This window comes from Euprymna scolopes, chromosome 37 (assembly GCF_053919585.1).
Source record: "Euprymna scolopes isolate OS-2025 chromosome 37, ASM5391958v1, whole genome shotgun sequence".
Taxonomy (NCBI): domain Eukaryota; kingdom Metazoa; phylum Mollusca; class Cephalopoda; order Sepiida; family Sepiolidae; genus Euprymna; species Euprymna scolopes.
In genome coordinates this window covers 35,851,157-35,873,305 of record NC_136518.1, presented here as the reverse complement: position 1 = coordinate 35,873,305, position 22,149 = coordinate 35,851,157, and the positions used below count along the sequence as shown (strand labels likewise).

The following is a 22,149-nucleotide window of genomic DNA, read 5'->3' as shown; positions in this document are numbered from 1 at the left end:
TGTTTCTGTTTAGAGTAGAATTGAACCATGATACTTAACTTTTGCATTTTAAACTTTAATTCAAGCCATTATATAAAAATAATTTTATAAAATAAACCGTAAATTCACTACAGTGCAATGTAAACCACAATGTATTGTGGAATAAGTAACTGCAGGGAGGAATGTGAAGCTTCTTTCCTGTGTACTGTGGTTTATAATACTAATATCAAATACTGTGGTTTATAATACTAATATCAAATACTGTGGTTTATAATACTAATATCAAATACTGTGGTTTATAATACTAATATCAAATACTGTGGTTTATAATACTAATATCAAATACTGTGGTAGGTCCTCAACTGGAGGAGGTAATTAATCAATTTGATTGAAGAATGGGCAATTTCACCAATTTTGAAGTCAATGAAATATGGGAGTATGAAACATTTGTTGATCCTCGTTCAATCCCAGCCAATGTCGGATATTGCAGTGTGTTGGAAATAGTCAGGTCCATCTTTATAGATTTAGAATAAAATCTGTCTGCTCATTGCAGAAAAATTCAGAACCTTTAATACCAAGTAGCATTAACACTGTAATGTATAGTATATACACACTAGAAGAATAACCATCCTGAACATTTTTGCATCACTATTATGTCTTATTATGAAAATCAAGATATAATACTACTAAACCTTATGTTTAAAATCCTTGTTCCAATTTTTACTAAAATCCCTGATTATTCTCCAAAATAAGTGAAATATGTGTTTGTGTATTCATCAAATTTTTTAGCAAATGATGTCATTTATAACAAAGAAAAGATAATTTCCATATGAAAGCATGCATATTGTGTCTTTATTTTTAGAGCATTAAAAATAATTATATATATATATATATATATATATATATATATATATAATTTAGCATTGAATGCCCCCCTTCTGTTTCACTCCACCCTATAAAAAAAACAAACTGAAATTGGTTTGGACTCTGCATTCATACCTGTTTAATAATTACCTTTTTTAAAAATATAAATTGACTTGCTGGACGACCGGCGTTGCCTAGTCATACAATACACTTAAAAATGATATTTTAATTTATGCACATTGCGTATGTATTATTATAGAATCAATCCTGTATTGAATATTATATATTATGAGGAATAATTTGCCTAGTAGACTAATTTGAAAAAAAATAAACTATAAAAAAATTTTTAAAAAATAATAATGTTGTTCATCAAATTTCGTCTGTGTTTGTTTACAATATCACGTCAGCTGATATTTGAGCTTGACGATGAATGCCTTGGAAAAGTCACTTCTGATTAATGGTTAGTTTTAACATATGTAAATGAAGAAATGATTGGTGGCGATTTTAAATTTATCGTAAATTGAACTCATTAATAAGAAAAAATTAAAATAAAATGGTGAGGTGTACTCAGGTTTGAACAGGGATCATTCGATCTGTAGTTGAATGCGCTACCACTGAGCTATATATCTAGATGACAATAATTCTGTTTGTTTTAAGAAGAAATGATTTGCTGAGATTTTATGTCCCTTGATCGATGTAACGTAAAATAATCCCCACTTGTAAAAATACTATTTTATCCGTAAGAAAGAAAGACTATTTTTAGGATTGGATTTTTTCGATTTTCGATACTTATCTGATAAATTTCTGTGTAAAACATATCTAAGAACACTGCCAGACATATAAATTAGCTTTGTGTGAAATTTGCAAAAGATAGGCTCAACCGTTTCAGAATTTATGAGGAAGGAACTACCGGACACACACACACACACACACACACACACATGCACGCACATGCACACACATACACACACACACACACACACACACACACACACACACACACACACACACACACACACACAATGACTTTTATGTAATAGTAAAGATTTGAAAAACATGAATCATAAAACACAATTTTACTTTTTAGATGCAAGAAAAAAAGCTTAAAAAGCTCAAAGCTAAACAAGATCAAGACAGGTGAGTATTAATTCGAGTTTTTATAGTTAAAATTTTATTTATTACTCGTAGATATACCTGATGCCACCCAGGATTATAATTTCCATAGATTACAAAAAGTAAAAACTTAATCTGCTTTATATTATAATTTGAAATGTCAAAGTTTATTTGGACAAAATCAGAGTAAAAATAATTGTTCCTTGGGTGACGTTCAAACTTGCAACTCTTGTCTCTAAGTATTATATGCTAATTATTGATCCACAGAGGTAAATACAAAATGATAATGCTATTAGATATGTATACTGTCTTTTCTTTTTCCTTTCTCTCTCTTTCTCTTTTGAGTTGATCAACCACTAATCAAAAAGGGAAAAAATGTAATAGTAAATGAAATCTCTTATAACATTGCACTTGAAAGACACCAAGTAATTCTGTAATTTTGAGCCAGTTTTAAAAGCTGATACTCATAAACAATCAGTATTGTTAAATATTACTACAGGTGGGATGATAAATTTGTTGCCCTAAAGAAAACATATTTTAAAACTTTTAGTGAAAAAATCAATTCAGGTAACTTGATTATGTAGTAGAGCTGACATCTATTCAATGTAGTCACTTTTAGTTTCAATCATCGCCTCGATATGGGTCCGAACCTGGGAACATGCCTTTTCTACAAGCGCCGACAGGAGCTCGGCGAATACTCCACAGATAGCAGCAATCAGGCTGGCTTTGGTGTTAGGGGAGGTTGTGTTGGTGCTGTTCTTGATGTATGACCAAACAAAGTAGTCTAGCAGGACTAGATCGGGGGAGGAAGAGGACCAGTGAGAGAAGGGTACAAAGTCATAGCATTCCTTCTAAAGCCAAGCCTGGGTCTCTTTGAACTTTTGGGCCAGCGCCGAGTCTTGCTGCCACACCCAAGTTCTGCCAGTGGCCACCTGATTGCACACACTTCAGCGCATCCGAATACACTTTGGTGTTGATTTTCAACTTGACTTTAAAGATGTGAGGTAGCATGATGTGGCCTTCACTTGAAACGAAACCAAAGACCAAACCGTGGCTGGAAACTTTATTGAGTTCTGCCCTCAACTGTTGAACCGTCCAGATTTGAATTTTAAGGGTGCTGGCAATGGTCCTGTTGTCATTACTTGGATCAGTAGAGAGCATGAGTTGTACAGCGGCGCATCTCCGATCTCACTCATTGAACATTGTGTCACTTTCAGACATGATAGAAAGCTCCTATCATTCTTGGGATTTGTACACAACTGACCAACTAGTAGATGGTCTGCAACAAAAAAAGAAAATCGGTTTTCATCAAATGGAAATGGAATCATGTCTTCTTTTCTAGGGCAGCAACTTTATCGCTCCATCCTGTATTATGGCTTCCGGGCATCATAGAATTAATAAAAAAGAATTTCTTTCTCTTGGGCAATGCTGTTTAAACGCACCTGCTCTATCGAGTATGTTGAGCAATGTTAGATTATATACCACTTACCAAATGTAATCCTGTTATTGTATATTTATTGCTTTAGTGTTTTAGGTGAGGAGTGAAAAAATAAAACTCAGGAAGCTTTTAGAGTTTTACTCTTGTTCATTCCAAACAAGATATATTGCAAGTTGGATGTAAGGGCTACTATTTCGGACCATGTCTACAGGGGAAAATGTAAGGAAATGAGTGAGATTCTTGTTCACATTACATTTAAACTTTTGCAGGTTAATACAGTCAGGGAAGCAGGAAGGGAACTCCAAAGTCTAGCAGTTCAAGAGAAGTAGCTATTAGAATAGAAGGTTTTCCAGCATCTAGATACCTCAAGCATGAAGTGATAGGATTTTGCTGCTAGACGTGTTTGTTGGGAGTGAAAGTGCAATAAGTTTATCAGAGCACATTCCATTAAAATACTTATAAAACAGGCACAGGGTTGCAATATTGCAGTGATGGGACAGAGGTTGGAGATTACTTGACAGTACAGAATAGTGACTCTTTTGGACTCTAAAAGGAAGAGACTAGTGGTGGGTGCACTAGCCTAGATGTGGCAACGATACTCCATGTATGAGTGAATGGTGACTTTGTAGAGATACAGGATATTCTCAGATGTGAGTAATTTTCTAGCACTGTAGAGTGACCCTATCTTCTTTGCAGCAGCCTTTGCAATGTCCTCAATGTATTTGTTCCATGTTGCCTGTGAATGTTAAGTCAAGGTGTTTGAAGGGTGTTATTAGTCATGGCTGTTGATGGTTGAGAAATAAAATCAGGAATGCCTTCAAAGCATTACTAAAAACACTCTTTTTGAATTTTTTTATCCCTATTCCTTTGGTGAGTTTTCTTTACAATTTATTACATAATTACATTGAAAATTTTGATTTGTTCCCAATGATGAACTCTATTTTGCCCCCTCTCCTTGTGCTTTAATCTAAATAAGAACCCACCTTTTTCCTTTGAATATTTTTCACATTTAGGTATGACAAACGGCTGGAAGAAGAAAACAAACAGTATAATCCATTTGGACGTGGTGGGGGAGGAGCACCTCTTAAAGATTCTAGTGGAAATGTAATCGGTAAGTTTTGTAAAGAATGTCTTTAAAATTAATTTAATAATTGAATTTGGGTTGACAAGTATAGATACAGACTGAATGTTTAACAGTAGAAATGCTATTTCAAACTTCGGCAAATTCCACCCACATATACGTTTTCAGATTAAACATGTATCCTTTTATCTGGTTGCACTTCAAGTGAGTCTGACTTTCCATCTCAACTAATGTGGTCTTCTTTATTGATTTACTTCACAATAACTCTTTTCACAAAACTAAACCGTCATCTTAGTTTTCAAGTCAAACGAATTTACAACAAGCAAGGGAGATCACTCTTAGAACTTAATACAAAGGACACAGAACTGTTGTTATTTATAAACAAGGGGAGACAACTTCATATTTGTGAGAGATAAAACACGAATATGAAGAATAGAATTGCTATTTCAAATTAAAACCTGACGAAAATACTATTTTAAATTTAAGAAGAACGGACCAAGGAAAATATTTCAAACTTAAGTATTATATTATTTGTATTTACATATTTTTTGTACTTGCTTTGTGTCTCATGAGGTCTGACATTTTCAGAATGAATTCCAACTTTTGTTTGTGACAATTTTGCTTGTGATTCCCCACCTCTACCTGCTTACAGCAGGTTGTCCTCAACTATCCCATTCATGTCTGAGGTGGTCTATGGTGTGGCTTTGGGTCGGCAACATTGATATGGAACACACTTTGAAACATTTTGGATGACTGACAATGAGAAATAATTGCTGAACACAATTTCTCATGGATTGTGTTTTGAACGATTCTGAAATCTTTTACATCCGAGATGCTACAGCAGATTATCACAATTGCTTTCTAATATTATGGCTTCATTCTAAGACAAATTCTGGGTAGCTGCCGAAAGATTCTCCGTGATACCCAATGAAAAAGCTATTTCAAAGTGTGCCATACACACAAAAATGCTATTTTAAACATAAATGTGAAAACTGATAAAAATACTATTTCAAACTTGAGCATTTACAAATCAACTCAAGCATAATAGATCGATAGGTGGTTTTTCAAATTTAAGCTTGACAGTTCGACAAAAGTCCTGTTTCAAATTTGAGCGTCACAAACCAACAAAAGTGTTATTTCAAACTTAAGCATGAGAGATTGATGACAGTATTTTTTCAACTTAAGCATAACAGATTATAAAAAGTGCTGTTTCAAACTTGAGTAACTAAAGTTTTGACCAACCTCAATAGCTTCACCATCTAAATATACTTTCTCCACATCTGAGACCTCATCCTTCTCCATTGATTTACACTTTCTGTACACAAACTCGGGATTTCATTGCAGTTCTTTCTGGTCTCAATTGTAGACATATTAAAATAATCTTCCTCTCCCTTCTCTTGGTGGCTGAAGTAATAGAAACTATTAAAAAGAACAACAAATAACTCCATTGATTGCTCAGTCTGTTAAAAGCCCTACTTGCCCTGGACGGTCTGTTGCTAATCTTTATCAAGTCTTCCTTCGGAAGGGATGACAGATCTGAGGTATTTGAATAGGTGAACCGCTTCCAATTCTTCTCATTGATGCATATTTTTGCTACATTATTCTTTCCCTTTTCAGCAAATCTTCGTCAAATGAAACAAAATGATTTCAACCAACCAGCTTCACTCACTCAAACAATGTCTCCAACTTCAGTGACTCCCAGTGTACCACAAAGCCAAAAGCTTGATAAAGAAAACATACCAGGAACATTATCTAACGTAAATGAAGAATCAAATAACGCCCGTGGGGGACATGGTATCTTTGGAGAACCTAAGGTATATATATCTCCCAACATTTTTTTTTAATAATGTTGTCTCATTAGATTTTAAAAGTTAGAGCTAAATAGCATTTAAGCTAACATATCAAATTTTTATTCTTTCTAGAGAATTTACATATTTTATTGTTATACCATGTACTATAATAACATACTTTAAAAAATTATGTTGTCTTACCAGTAGGAAAATGGAAACATTTTTCAATAACAACAAAAGAAAACTCAAAATCAAGGGGGAATAACTCTTATTGTTTCTTTTTAGAATATAAAAACGGTTGTTTCCTTTACAGTTAAGATTTCATTTCTTTTTCTGTATAAGTTTAAATCATGGGTAAATAAATACAAATTAAAAACATAGAATGACATAACTTTGTCTCGGGCAATGCTAGATCTAGTGTGTGTGTGTATGTATGTATATATATATATGTATATATATATATATATAAACTAGATAAATGTGATGCCTAGCAACTTTTTCAGAATTCATAATTCGTTTAGGAGTGAATGCTGTATATATTATTAAAATGAACTTCCTGTCTGTCTGTCCGTCTGTCTGCAGAATGGTCTCTACCAAACTACTCTGTCTATTTTTGGTCTACAGACTTGACACTTGATATATGGGATATTCAGATCTGTGGAACACAGTTGATTTGGTTTTTAACCGAAAAAGTAGCTAAGGGGTCAAAATTGACAAATTAGAACTATGCATGCACAAATATACATTTATAGATTTAAGTGTGTTAATTTGTAAAATGTGAATATGCACAGATGGTAGCAAATACTGCTAGAAAGTTAAATGTTTTGGTTTCGATTTTAGCTGATGGTACCCAAGTCATTTTTTTTTTTAACTTTTGAAATCACTACTATAAATTGGGTACAATATAATAATCAATAGAGAATTGGCTTTATAATGATAAATACAAAATCTGCATAAATTAAAATATCATATTAAGTGTATTTTATGACTGTGCAATGCTTGTATAAATATATAAACATATACGCATACCTAACTTGATATAAATAAAGATTAAATACAACAAAAACAATAAAATAAAACTCAATTTTGAGAAGGATAGGTTAATTTACTAAATACAAGAAGAAAAATAAACAAGAGTTAAAAACCAAATTGTTAGTACAGTATGAAAAATTGATCAATTCCTACAATATACTCTTCTGAGATTTTCATCCATTCATCAATGGTCACATATTGTAATTCCTGATGGTTTTTTGGTGGCTGGTGATTTATTTATTTATTTTGTTATTTATTTTGTGCAGATGCTTGATAATGACACCTATTTAAAAATGAGATTTTTCAATCATCAAATATGAAATGCAAAAAAGTAGTTCTTGATTATCTGGGTTGCTGAATGCCAAAAATTTTAATTTTACCAATTTCAAAATGAATTTTTCCAAATCGAATATATTGCCATAAATTGAATTAACCATTACATTGAAAGTAACATCTGTTTTATTTATTCAAAATATATTTAGCTCACTATTATTAAGAAAGAGACTATTTATAAACATCTAAATCATTACAATAAATTAAAACATTAAATATAAATACTTCAGTTTTTATAACTTGTAAATAGTCATACATAGTAATAAGCTAAGAGTTACATATCTGTAACTCCAAATCAGCAGACAGAATAATGGCGTTGCTTATGTGAAAGGACTGGCAACATATTTATTGCTTGGTTTGCAAAAAATGGAGAAGAAAGTGAATTCTTACTAAGCGGCATTCACTATCTCTGATATCTAGTTGTGAACTTTTTATCTTGTCTCATTATTCTACGTTAAATTTTTTTTAAATAGAATTCTTTAAATGTTTGTTTTAGTATTTTATGTTGCAATTATTAATTTAGTCAGCCTGCAAAAATCTATTATGGAGATTAAATTATCTCCCTTGGTCCATGATTGTATAAGAATTTAGTTATATGTCCTTAGCTTTTTTGTTGTTAATCCTACAAAAGTAAGATGCTTCTTTTTCTAATCGTCCTAATGTAAATAATATGATTACTTCATGCACGTGTTCGAGTAAAACGTGTATTTCCTTTTATTGAATTTCAGTCTTAAATATCAAGTCCGCATGAAACAGAAATTAGATTTGGTTTGATTAAATTTTTTTAGCTATGAATTTGTCAACAACTATCACACAATTGCATGCACACAGACACACGAGAAGCAGTCGCACAATTTTACAGTTTGTTTCTCTCATTTTCAGACTGACGCTCAGAAGACCGCAAAGGAAAAATATTTAGAAGACTTGCAAAAACAGGTGAGCAATTCTTTAGTCTAATAATAATAACAGGATGATTTTAATGTTTTGTCTACTTGACACTATCTAATTAATGTACTACTAAAACTGTGTGAATCTTGTTTGTTTGTATCTTTTCCTGATGCAGATATATAGCATATAAGTCAATTGTGATCTGTGTGTGTGTGTGTGTGTGTGTGTGTGTGTGTGTGTGTGTGTGTGTGAGACACAGTTGCAGAAAAGAATGCTCAAATGCTAGCATATACATCTTCGTTAAGTTCCCATATATTAAGATCTGAGATAATTTGTCAATCAAAACCATCATTGTCATTTAGTCAAAGTTGTCAGCTCATCTCCTCATCTGTTCCAGCCCGACCAACTCCAATCTGTTCTGATCTGTATACCTACTCTCACATTTGCTGAATATATTTTGTTTGGGCCAGAAATCCTAAACATTCAGTCTTTGGCTCAGTCACATCTACCTGATCAGCTGAAATGACTCACCCTATCAGCCACTCTCAGCTGACTACCTGAGCACCATTTGTCTGCAGAGGTTCAGTAGATTTCAGTAGCTTCCCCATAGTATCATATGTCAATCCAATAAGTTATTTCCCATTTAAAAAGAGAATAATTCAATAGTTTATTTCAAATTTTTCAAAATCTAATTTAATAAGTTATTTCACTTTTTTTAAAAAAATAACAATAAGTTATTTTACATTTTTAGAATCTGATTCATCCTTTTAATGTGTCTTAGAGTGATGCCATAATATTAGAAAGCAATTGTGATAATAGCTACTGATTTACAAAAAAATCTTCAAAACGTATCTAAACACAATCCTAAGAAAAGCAAGCTGTAGATAGCAACTCTGTAAAGGACAACACACATTATTAAAAGAGCCTTTGTATATAAATGTTAACTTATAAAGAAATCCGATATTAACCTCAAGAGAAATGACCTTGAGCTCTAAAAAATGTTATAAAATAAAAAGGTTTTGTCTCATCTCTTTCCTTGATACCCTAACTTGAGGATTAATTTGATAAATACTTAATCCATAATACTGTAGTGGATGTGCTAACTTCTTTGTGTTTTCTAATAGCACATTTTTTTCTCATATTCTCTAATGTGTGCTGATTCAGCAGTGATGTAATCGAGAAAACATGTAACTGATGCGTGTCATTTAATTTTGTGCAGATGCTTGATAAAAAGAATCAAAAACTTGCTGAAGCTGAGAAAGAAAGATTGGAAGAAGAGAAAATGAATAAACAGTTGGAAGAACAGAGGAAGAAAATGCAGGAAGAATTTGAAGAAGAAGAAAGAAAAAGAAAAGCAAAAATAGAAGAAGTAAGAATTTCATGTTTTTTCTTTCTTTCAAAACTTATCAAATAAATATACATTGTTATTTCCATTGTTTTAGATGTTTTACTCCAACCTTTTGTGGTTATTTACATTAATGACATGTTTTTTACTGTTGTCTTCAAGGACACAGTCTATGGAATGAGCTAAATTGAGTTCAAATGCCAGCTATGAGTTAATTTGGCAATGTGTTCATTGAATTATTTATAATGGGTGTTACTCTTCCTTGGTTAGTTTAGTTCTAGTGCTATAAGATCAGACTGTCTAAAGCAGGGGTGCACACACTTTTTCAGCATGGGAGCTACTTAGTACATGACTAAGTCAAAATGATCTATCACCTACTAAAAATTCAAAAGATATCAAATATAAATATATTGAGAATTACTTTTTATATGTACAGTAAGTGTACCTTGCATTACTCGATTAACTATATTACACAGTACAACTCTGTACATTTTTTGTCATTACACTGATGACTGCACTGAATAGAATCAGTCAGGGATGCATATTTCAGACAATAGCTGTTAATAACTAACCTCAAGCAGACTTCCAGATGCTCATCAGTTATGGTGGAGTGGTATTTAGACTTAATGATCCTTATATGGGAAAAAGCTGACTCACATAAGTAAGTTGAGCCAAATAATGCAAAGAAGCACATTTTCTGATGTTGAAGTACTTATCCTCTGTGAGTAAAGTCCAGAATTGTCTGAGATCTGGTCTTGAACTAAATGTTAGTTTGAAGTGTCAGAATCTCATCCTCCACTCCAGAAGAGTTCAGGTGAAACAGTGTTACGATTTTCGATGTGAAACAACCTCAGCATCTTTCTGTAAAGGATAGAACTGCATGTAGCAACTAGCTCAAGTAAAGCAAAACCTTGTCACTATAGCAAGCTGTGTACATGACTTTGAAATTAGCTGCAAGGAAAATGACTTGGATTTTAGTTCCTTCACCTTTCTTCTTCTTTTTTCAAAGTTAAATCTGTTTCATAGTTTTTATGAACAGTCAGAATGCTCCACATTTCCCTTCTTTGGTGAAACAGTTGTAAACTGACAAATGAGGCAAATAGTTTTGAATGGTTTAAACTTAAAAACTGTTCAATATAATAAGTAAATTTAAATTTTTTTTTCTTATTCTCTTATTTACTTTCATTAAAAATAAACGTTTACACCAAATAATAATGATTATAATTTTTTTTTTTTGTATGTAGCGAAAGCAGAGTATTAAAAAAGTAAAATCTGAATTGGTTTCAAAGTAAAAGAAAATTTTTTAAATTTTTTACTTTGAAACCAAACCAATCCTTTCATATATTATTGTTTAACTGCAATTCAATTCTTCCCATGTTATGTTGTTAACATTTTAAATACTTTCGCTACATGCTCATGTGACCTGGATGTCTGTTTCAACCATTTTGATCATTTTGTTTAATGTTACATTTGCACGTGTATCAGTTTTCTGTACTAATTACATAACATTGTAATTGTTATGGTAAGCTATCTTATTGCGTCACTACATGGACTCTTTTCAACATGAATAGTCACTATAACTGATACAGAAGCAGCATCACATTATTTCTGCGCTTTCTATAAATATATATACTCTTGTTAACTCTATTTCCTTGTTGTCTTATTTTTACTGCTCTTTAAAGCTGCTGCTACAAGATCAGGCTCTGAAAATATTGACTCCCTGACCAAAAATCCAACAAACATTGATGCTAGTGTTTTTTTCCTTTCCTTTTTGTAAAACTCAATCATGTTCTAGAAAGTCTACAACAAAAGCAACAATTTTCCTCTAAAAACAACCAAACCAAACCAAACAATTTGAATAAATATTTGAGGATATAAAAAAAAAATGAAACCTTTTACTAAAATGATTGGATTTGGCATTAAATGATCTGAAAAGAGTTGATACGTTGTAAAACAAAACCATTAAATCAAACATGCTGAATAAATATTTAAAAATATAAAGAATTTGAAGCATAAAATCTTTTACTAAAAATGACTGAATTCTGCATCAAATAAACTGAAAATGATTAACATACTACTGATTAATATTATATACTACTGATTAATATACCACAAAACAACCAAACCAAATTATTTTCCCTTTAAACAAGAACAGTAAAAATATCTGTGAAAATAAATTGATATCAAATATTTGTAATTGATTTTTCTCGTCTAAATGATTTTGAAATTTACCTTCAGAAAAGGAAAGCTGAGGAGGAAATGCGGAGGCAGATTGAAGAGAAAAAAAAAGAGGCGAAAAGGCTGCGGAAGGAAGAGAATGAAAAACGACGCAATGAAGAGAATCATCAAGAAAAAATAAAGACTGAAGCGTCACCAATTGTTGTAAGTCATAAAGAATATATATAAAGAATATATATATATATATATAAAGAATATATATATATATATATATATATAAAGAATATATATATAAAGAATATATATATATAAAGAATATATATATATATAAAGAATATATATATATATATATATATATAAAGAATATATATATATATATAAAGAATATATATATATATAAAGAATATATATATATATATATAAAGAATATATATATATATATAAAGAATATATATATATAAAGAATATATATATATATATATAAAGAATATATATATATATATAAAGAATATATATATATATAAAGAATATATATATATATAAAGAATATATATATATATATATAAAGAATATATATATAAAGAATATATATATATAAAGAATATATATATATATAAAGAATATATATATATATATATATATAAAGAATATATATATATATATAAAGAATATATATATATATAAAGAATATATATATATATATATAAAGAATATATATATATATATAAAGAATATATATATATAAAGAATATATATATATATATAAAGAATATATATATATATATAAAGAATATATATATATATAAAGAATATATATATATATAAAGAATATATATATATATATAAAGAATATATATATATATAAAGAATATATATATATATAAAGAATATATATATATATAAAGAATATTTATATAAAGAATATATATATATATATATATATATATAAAGAATATATATATATATATATAAAGAATATATATATATATATATATAAAGAATATATATATATATAAAGAATATATATATATATATAAAGAATATATATGTATATATATATATATAAAGAATATATATGTATATATATATATATAAAGAATATATATATATATATATATAAAGAATATATATATATATATATATATAAAGAATATATATATATATATATATAAAGAATATATATATATATATATATATATATATATATAAAGAATATATATATATATAAAGAATATATATATATATAAAGAATATATATATATATATATATAAAGAATATATATATATATATATATATATAAAGAATATATATATATATATATATATATATATATAAAGAATATATATATATATATATAAAGAATATATATATATATAAAGAATATATATATATATATATAAAGAATATATATATATATATATATAAAGAATATATATATATATATAAAGAATATATATATATATAAAGAATATATATATATATATATATATATATAAAGAATATATATATATATATATATATATAAAGAATATATATATATATATATAAAGAATATATATATATATATATATATATAAAGAATATATATATATATATATATAAAGAATATATATATATATATATATATATAAAGAATATATATATATATATATAAAGAATATATATATATATATATAAAGAATATATATATATATAAAGAATATATATATATATATATATATATATAAAGAATATATATATATATATATAAAGAATATATATATATATATATAAAGAATATATATATATATAAAGAATATATATATATATATAAAGAATATATATATATATATATAAAGAATATATATATATATATATATATATATATATAAAGAATATATATATATATATATAAAGAATATATATATATATATATATAAAGAATATATATATATATATATAAAGAATATATATATATATATAAAGAATATATATATATATATATATATAAAGAATATATATATATATATATAAAGAATATATATATATATATAAAGAATATATATATATATATATATATAAAGAATATATATATATATATATAAAGAATATATATATATATATATATAAAGAATATATATATATATATATAAAGAATATATATATATATATAAAGAATATATATATATATATAAAGAATATATATATATATATGTAAAGAATATATATATATATATAAAGAATATATATATATATATATAAAGAATATATATATATATATGTAAAGAATATATATATATATATGTAAAGAATATATATATATATATATAAAGAATATATATATATATATAAAGAATATATATATATATATATAAAGAATATATATATATATATAAAGAATATATATATATATATATATAAAGAATATATATATATATATATATAAAACCAAAAATCAAAGCGGGTGGAGAGGTAAATAAGAGACAGTCATCATCCGCAACTAATCTATTGCTTTATGTCTTTGTTGTATCGCTATATTTATAAAAGGTGAATACTCAGTGTAAGTGACAGACCATATGTATACATTTATCTATCTACATACAAACACTCTGTGAATCTTGCTTGCGTGTTTTTCTCTGTGAACATTGGTTGATATCACAAAGGAATGATATCATCCATTAAAACAGAAAGGAGGATATCGGGAAGATCCTTTTTGATATCATAAATGAATGTTGTCATAATTGTGTGATTTTATCCAGTAAAGAGAAGGTATAAGATATCAAGACAAGATCATTTATGATGTCATAATGATGAAGTAACAAAAGGATGATATCATCCGTTAAAACTGTGACCCTTTGGATAGTAACTGTGTGTGGCGGTAACTGCTTAGTCAGAAGTGGCTTTGTAGTTAGGTTTGAATCTCCTGACCGATAGGCATTCTCACTTCCTGTACTGATGATTGTGAAAACGTAAAACACTAGTGTCTGTACATATAAAAATTAATTATTTAGAATTATTAAAGCCTCTTTAAGAAGTATTAAAGTTGAGCATTGTCTAGGAAATAAAAACTAAAAAGCATTCAACTAGTGCTTATTCGATGTTCACGAATCACTCATTTGAACCCTCGAGATTGTTTGTCTGCGCCCGAATTTTGCTTTTATAAGTTATGTACATTTTTTAATCTTAATTCTTGTGGCAATTTTTAATAGTCCGTAAGTAAGGGTTAAGCAAATGGAGTCAGAGATGGCTTCATGGCTAGATTCAGATCTTACAATCCGTAGAAATTGTCACTTCCTGCACTGATGATTGCAAACGCATAAAACACTAATGTCTGTAGGTACAAAAAATAATTATTATTTATAATTATATATATAAATTGTTTTTACCTACAGATACTAATATTTCATGCTTATGCAATCATAAGTGTAGGAAATGATAATTACTGCCGTTCGAAGAATTTAATTCTAATCACAAATTCTAGAATACATTTCATTGTCTTCCCGGTAGATTTTACATAAGAATACACTTCCAGATTTTATGTAGATTTTATGTAGATTTTATGTAGATTTTATGTAGATTCGTGATAACATTACTTTCTATATGAAACATACAAACATTACATGGAGATAGAGATACGAACATAATTTTTTTTTTTATAAAGGAGTCACCACTTATCAAGGCCTGGAGGCCACTCAAGGATAAGAGTTAATGAGTGTACAGTAGTCAATGGGAAAATATTGTAGTAATCGTTAGTAATGGAAATTTAGTAAATTTGGATTGCTTTGGATTGCTCATCAAGAATTTGTTCACGTTGGACTTGAAGATAACCATATTATAATCAGTTGGAAAGCAGAAAAACGGAACAGAGTTCCACAGGCGTGCAGTTATAAGGAAGAAGTTTTGTTCATGGAATCTATGTGTAGAGTTAAGCACAGATAAAGAGTGGGAGAAATTATTGACAGTGGTTTCAGGTAGACAAGTGTTTTTCGTGAAAGTCAGGCCAGGAGGGACCATAGATTTGAGCTCAGACGAGCACTTGCCATGAAAATAATGATAAAGCAGCGACAGGACTCGCAACGTTTCTTCTGTGGGAAAGAGGTTATAGAGAAGAGAAAAGGCTATGAAGTCTATTTCAAACTCTGTCAAGGCAGGATAAGGTGCTTTTAGCAGCTCCTGGCCAAATGTGGCAACAGTACTCCATCCTTGGATGTACGTGGTTCTTATGCAGGTAGAAAATTGCACCAGCAGTGAGATATCTACTGGAGCAGTAGAACGACTATTTTTCCAGCTGCCTTGGCAACGGATTTGATGTACGTGTTCTATCTCAGATCAGAAGTAAAGGTCAGACCCAGAAGCTTGTCAAAACATAGAGCCTCTCCAGGACAAAAGCCATTCATATCAATTGATGCCACACAGGGATCAGAGCGTTGATGATATAAAGATAGAAGCTTGGTTTTAGATGCAATAAAATTAACCAGCTACCTCTTTCCCCATTGCACCACATAATCAAGATCAGAGGAGAGAAAATCAGAGAGAATCTGGTCATTTACGGCCTTTGAAGTGTTGCCATAGATGGTAGTGTTGTCAGCATAAATGTCTACGAATGATCTTAGGATGTGATTTGGGAAATCATTGATGTAGTTCAGGAAGAGAGTTGGGCTCAGGATGGACCTCTCAGGGACTCCAGAATGAATATTGTGAGCTTCTGATTTCTGCTCGTCAACCACTATTATGAACTTATCAGAGAGAAATGATTTAATAATTGAAACCCTAGCTGGAGATTTTGTGGAGTAGACCTTTATGCCATACCCTATTAAAAACCTTTGATATGTCAAGAGCAATTGCCTTTGAAAGGAAGCCTCCATTGAGAAATTCGCTAATCCTATGAGATATGAATAGGCAAAAGGATGCAACATTTCATTGATGGGACAGAGGTTGAAGCTTAGTTGACAGTGTGAGACCTATTAGGTTGGCTACTCCCTTTTGAACCCTGTCCAGGAGTGAGAGACTGGTAGCAGATACACCAGCCCAAATGTTGCAACAATGCTCCATACATGAGCGAATAATGACTTGTAGAGGTACAGGATACTCCCAAGTGTAAGTAACTTTCTAGCATGGTAGAGAGAACCCACCTTTATTTTTTTTTTGTTTTTGTTGCAACAGCCTTAGCAATGCTCTCAATGTATCTGTTCCAATTTATATTCCCTGTGAACATTAAGCTGAGGAGTTTGAACGAAGTACTTTCAAGTAATGTATCATTAGCCATGGCTATTAGTGGTTGAGAAGGTTTCTTGTAATTATTAAATGAAAGAAGCTTACTCTTGGTGGCATTGAATGTTACCATTCACTTATAGAGGTCTTCCTCTAGGGTTTCTGCCATTGCCTTGCATCTATGTTCATTCATTTTCCTCTTGTGTCTGTTATAGAGCATAGTATCGACAGCAAATATACCCATCTCAGAGACAATTTTATCAGGTAGGTCATTTATGAACATCATGAATAATAAAGGTCGATTACATAAGTCGATTTTCTGACCTATGTAATGCACAGCCTTTATTGACTTTGACTTCTTCAATATTTTAACTGAAGAATCACCTTTGTTTAACAAAGACTAAAATATTCACGAACATTCCGTTTTTCCTATCGCAGTAAACTTCCCTTTTAAATAGTGAAGAGGGTTCTGAAACTCAAGCCATACCTTCAGTATATGTAGCAGGGCGACTCAATGTTGCTCAGGATTGAATGAGGATCAACAGATATTCCACGCTTCTAATACTTGCGTTGTTATTGAAATCTTTGAAATCACCTTTTTTTTTTTTTTTCAATCAAATCAATTGATTGCCTGCTCTAGTTGGGGACTCACTACAGTGCACAGGAAGGAAACTTCACATACCTCCCTGCAGTGACTTAGTCCACAGTACAATGTAAATTACACTGCACTGTAGAAAACCTACTGTTAATTTTATAAAATTATTTTTATATAATAGCTTGAATTAAAGTTTAAAATGCAATAGTCAAGTCTCATATTTCAATTGTACTCTAAACAGAAACCATTATCAAATAACCTATTGTTGATTATATATATCTGGCTCTTCTGCTTGTGTGTATATAAAATTTCTCAAATGCACTTTTGATGTTAGGTTGTATAAGAATGTTAACTTCTGTTAAAATCGAACTGTTTCTTCTTTAAGTGGATTTTTTTGATTATCAATTTTCGATACTTATCAGAAACATTCCAATACAAAATTTATTTAAGAACACTCTCACACACAGAGTACATTTATATGAAATTTCCAAAAAATTGTCCCAGCTGTTTCAAAATTTATAGGGAAGGAATTCGCATGCATACAAACTGCCTTTTATGTATAAATAGAAATAAATTTGGATCTGGGTCACAACAACATAGGTTGAAGACTATGAACAAAGAACTGGTCCAAATGAATATGACATTGTAGTATTACAATAACACCAAGATTGCATCCAAATAAAGTCATAATGTTTCTTTAAATGAAGATACCACATAAGTCTGCTATTAGCCCAAAATAGTAGCACATCATATGATTTGGATGAAACCTGTTTCTCATAAAAATGTTTTTCAGTCATAAATTCGATTGATGAACAAGTTTAAGAACTAAATTTGTTTGTAATCTAAAAACTTCTAGTCTGATGATGTATCATTGTTTTTAACATTTAATCAGCAATCATCATCTTTCAGCACAATCGTCCCAAATCACCACCAGTGCCAGCACTTCAACGTAAACTGAAATTAGAGGCCAGATCAAATTCAGGGGTAAGTAAAGATTGCAATTATTTTAGTGCTTTGATAAAAAATTTTATTTTATGTTTTAACTTGGAGTATTTTATTTTAATTTTAGTATTTTTTATTTTGATACCTTTTTATTTTCTTAATATTTTTTCTATTTTGTCATTTTATAGTATTTTATTTTGTTAGTATTTTTTTATTTTAATTTTATATTTGATTAGTGTTGGTATTTTAGTGTTTTTTATTTTGTTCATATTTTTCTTTTTCTATTTTGTTAGTATTTTTACATTCAATTAGTTTGGTTATTTCAGTTATGGTTTTGATATCATTTTGTTTTATAATTTATTTTTATTGTTTGTATTTTGTTATTTTAGCATTTTTCTGGTTCTATTTTGTTAGTATTTCCTTATTTAAGTATTTTGTCAATATTGAATTAGTTTTTGTTAATATTGTGTTAATATTTTTATTTTTCTTTCTGTTTAGCATTTATTTTTGTATTTGGTTTTTCTTATCCTAATTTATTTTTATTTCTTGATGTTTTTATTGTTAGTTTTTTCTTATTTTGGTATCTTTTCATGATTATCTTAATATAAGTTTTTTTCACAAATCAGTTTTTCATTTTTATTTATTAATGGTTATTAAGTTTTTAATGATAAAATTGAGCATAAATTTGTTTTGTAATAATTTTATTGATTACTGAAATATTAATCTGATTTTATAAAAATTATTTTTAAATCTTAAAAGAAAATTAATTAAAAACTATTTTTCTATTAAAGGCTGAATATATCAAGTTAAAATCATAAAATAAAACTAAAAACATTAAAACTGGACAATTTTTCATTTTGATTATCAAAAAATAAAAATAATTCATAATCGAAAAATTTTCCAAATTTTAAAAAAATAAAAACAACAAAAACATAAAAAGCTTAATATGATACCTTTCTAAAGTTAGTAAGTCTACAAATTAAAAAAAAAACTATAACAAAATATTTCTTCAGTAAAAATGTAGAGGTTACAGTGGTGAAGTGTATACCAACATAGACTAATGACTTGGGTGTGCCAAGTTCAAATCCTATCTGTTCTATATAACCACTTTCATTATGGATGTTGGCAACCTTCATATGATTCCTCCTGTAAGTACCTGTTTTTGGAAAGAATCAAGGAAACTGATGCCAACAACAAAATCAAGCCGGACAAAACTTGCACAATACTTATCAAAAATTAAATTTTTTTTGTAATCCATGTTTCTTACATAATTACCAAAAATATTAAAATCTAACAATTAGTTTATTTTTGACAAAATATGAACTCTGTTTAAAAAAAATGTCTGGCAAAAATTGGTCATATTTTCCAGAGTCAAGAGTCAGAGTCACCAGTTGACCAAAATCCAGGAACACCAGAAACAACTGTAAGAATCGGATTTTTTTAAACTTTATACACAAAAACAATCATTTGTCTTTCATATCTTAATGTTTGTCTGATTAATAAATACTAATTACTTAATTTTGGGACAATAAATTCTTGTAACTATTATTTTTTTTATTTTATTTAAAACAGAATTTTTATTCAATAATGAAATTGAATTTTATTTGTTTACTAGCTGAAGTATTTGCTTTTGCTGAGTTTCTCAATTTTTCTTGAATTTTATAGCAAGGATTACTTAATAACTTTAAATATTTTTCATCCATTTTATTTTTACTCGGGTTTATAAAGATAGTATTAGCTAAGAAATAACTGGAACATTGTACAAAAAAATTAAACAAAAACCAATTTACTAATTCGAATCTATAATGATATAATAAGAGGAGAAAATAAAATTTGGGTTTACTCTTGGCAACCTCAGAACTCTCACTTCCCTTATTTTGTCTTTTATTTACATTCTATGAGCACTGTTTCTGACAAAGAGGAAATAATTGCTGTCTTCAGGGTCGGAATTTACTAATCTAACACTTATTGACTAGTTTTTTTTTACCTTGAAGTAGTATTTTTCTTTTTGGTTTCATACTTTGTCTGGAATGATTTCCATAAAAGAAATTGGATAAAGAAATGAACTAATAGAACAGAAGGCAAATACTTTATACATGCAGTCACTGATCAAACAAAAAATATTTTTCATATTAATCTACTTAAATAAGTTAGGATATTTTATCTCTTCATGTAGATCTAATATAGTTAAATAAATAATTTATATATCTATAAAAGTGAAATTGTCTGTGTGTGTATATTTCCCTACCAAAATATTCTGTCTATAGACCCGAGATTTGACATAAGGGGTATTGAAATTTGGGGAAATCTTTTTAATTGGTTTTCTGACAGAAATTTGGCTATCAAGGGGTCAAAGTTCAACAATTTGACCTTTGAAAACTCTACCAAACTCCTCTGCCAATTTTGGGTCTAAACACTTGAAATTTTAGATGTAGGTTACCTGGACATGAGTCAAACTTTTTAATATATATATATATATATATATATATATATATATATATATATATATATATATATATATGCACATAAAGTTATGAACAGTGCATAGGGCCCAAGCAAAGCCGGGCTGAACTGCTAATAAATTTAAAAATTCAACATTATTATTAAAGTAAGAAATATATTTGAACATTTATAAAATATTTTTCTCCATTTTTAAAAATGGATAAATGTTTTCTCTTTAAAATAAATAATGAAAACAATGTTTTCAAAGTGCTAATTGTTTTCTTATTAACCCATTCCATACAACCACATGTGGCATAAGACACTTAAACCAAGCATGATTAACACATGCAAAGACTACTATCCATAAGGGATTTTGGTACTCTTGCATAATTTGACCCGAATTCTCGTGATTTCCCGTCAAGCCCGGATTGAGTGAGACTGGCAATCATCGGTATCAGCCAAGCGTTGTTCAAATGTTGAAACACTAATTCGATTTTAAAAAGATTTTTTTTTCTAATGTTTTTAGTAATTTTTTATTTTATGATTAGTTATTTTTAATGATTTATTTAATTTGAATATTTTTTTGTACTTCAATTTCTGGGAGTTTGATTAGCCAATGAAAAAGTGATATGTAAATGAAAGCAGATGACATTCGAATTGGAAGAAATCGAGTGAACCGCAAAAAAGCTGACAAACAACTATATTTTCAGACTCGCCAAACAGAAAAAATGACAGGCAAGGAAATAAATCTGTGCATGCTAGAAAAACAAATGGAAACGCCAATGCAGACAATCTCATATTGTCAGGAAAAGAAATTGCTTTCCCGGGAGCTTCTGGGTACATATTTACTTGAATTTATGTGGAGACAAAAATTTGGAAACAATCCTTTTGTCTCCATCATAAATCACAATTCCGAAAGCTACCCAGTTGGGGGTGGG

At 28.9% G+C, this 22,149-nt stretch overlaps 1 protein-coding gene across 1 annotated transcript in view; it reads left to right on the top strand.

Moving 5' to 3' along the window:
* Positions 1 to 22,149, top strand: part of LOC145261168 (centrosome and spindle pole associated protein 1-like) — a 174,948-nt gene that overhangs the window by 78,952 nt on the left and 73,847 nt on the right. The window contains exons 21-28 of the mRNA XM_080119490.1: positions 1,931 to 1,980; positions 4,408 to 4,505; positions 6,093 to 6,289; positions 8,513 to 8,566; positions 9,738 to 9,887; positions 12,102 to 12,245; positions 18,737 to 18,811; positions 20,139 to 20,192. Of these exons, the coding sequence (XP_079975616.1) occupies positions 1,931 to 1,980; positions 4,408 to 4,505; positions 6,093 to 6,289; positions 8,513 to 8,566; positions 9,738 to 9,887; positions 12,102 to 12,245; positions 18,737 to 18,811; positions 20,139 to 20,192 (822 nt within the window). The remainder of the gene's footprint in view (positions 1 to 1,930; positions 1,981 to 4,407; positions 4,506 to 6,092; positions 6,290 to 8,512; positions 8,567 to 9,737; positions 9,888 to 12,101; positions 12,246 to 18,736; positions 18,812 to 20,138; positions 20,193 to 22,149) is intronic.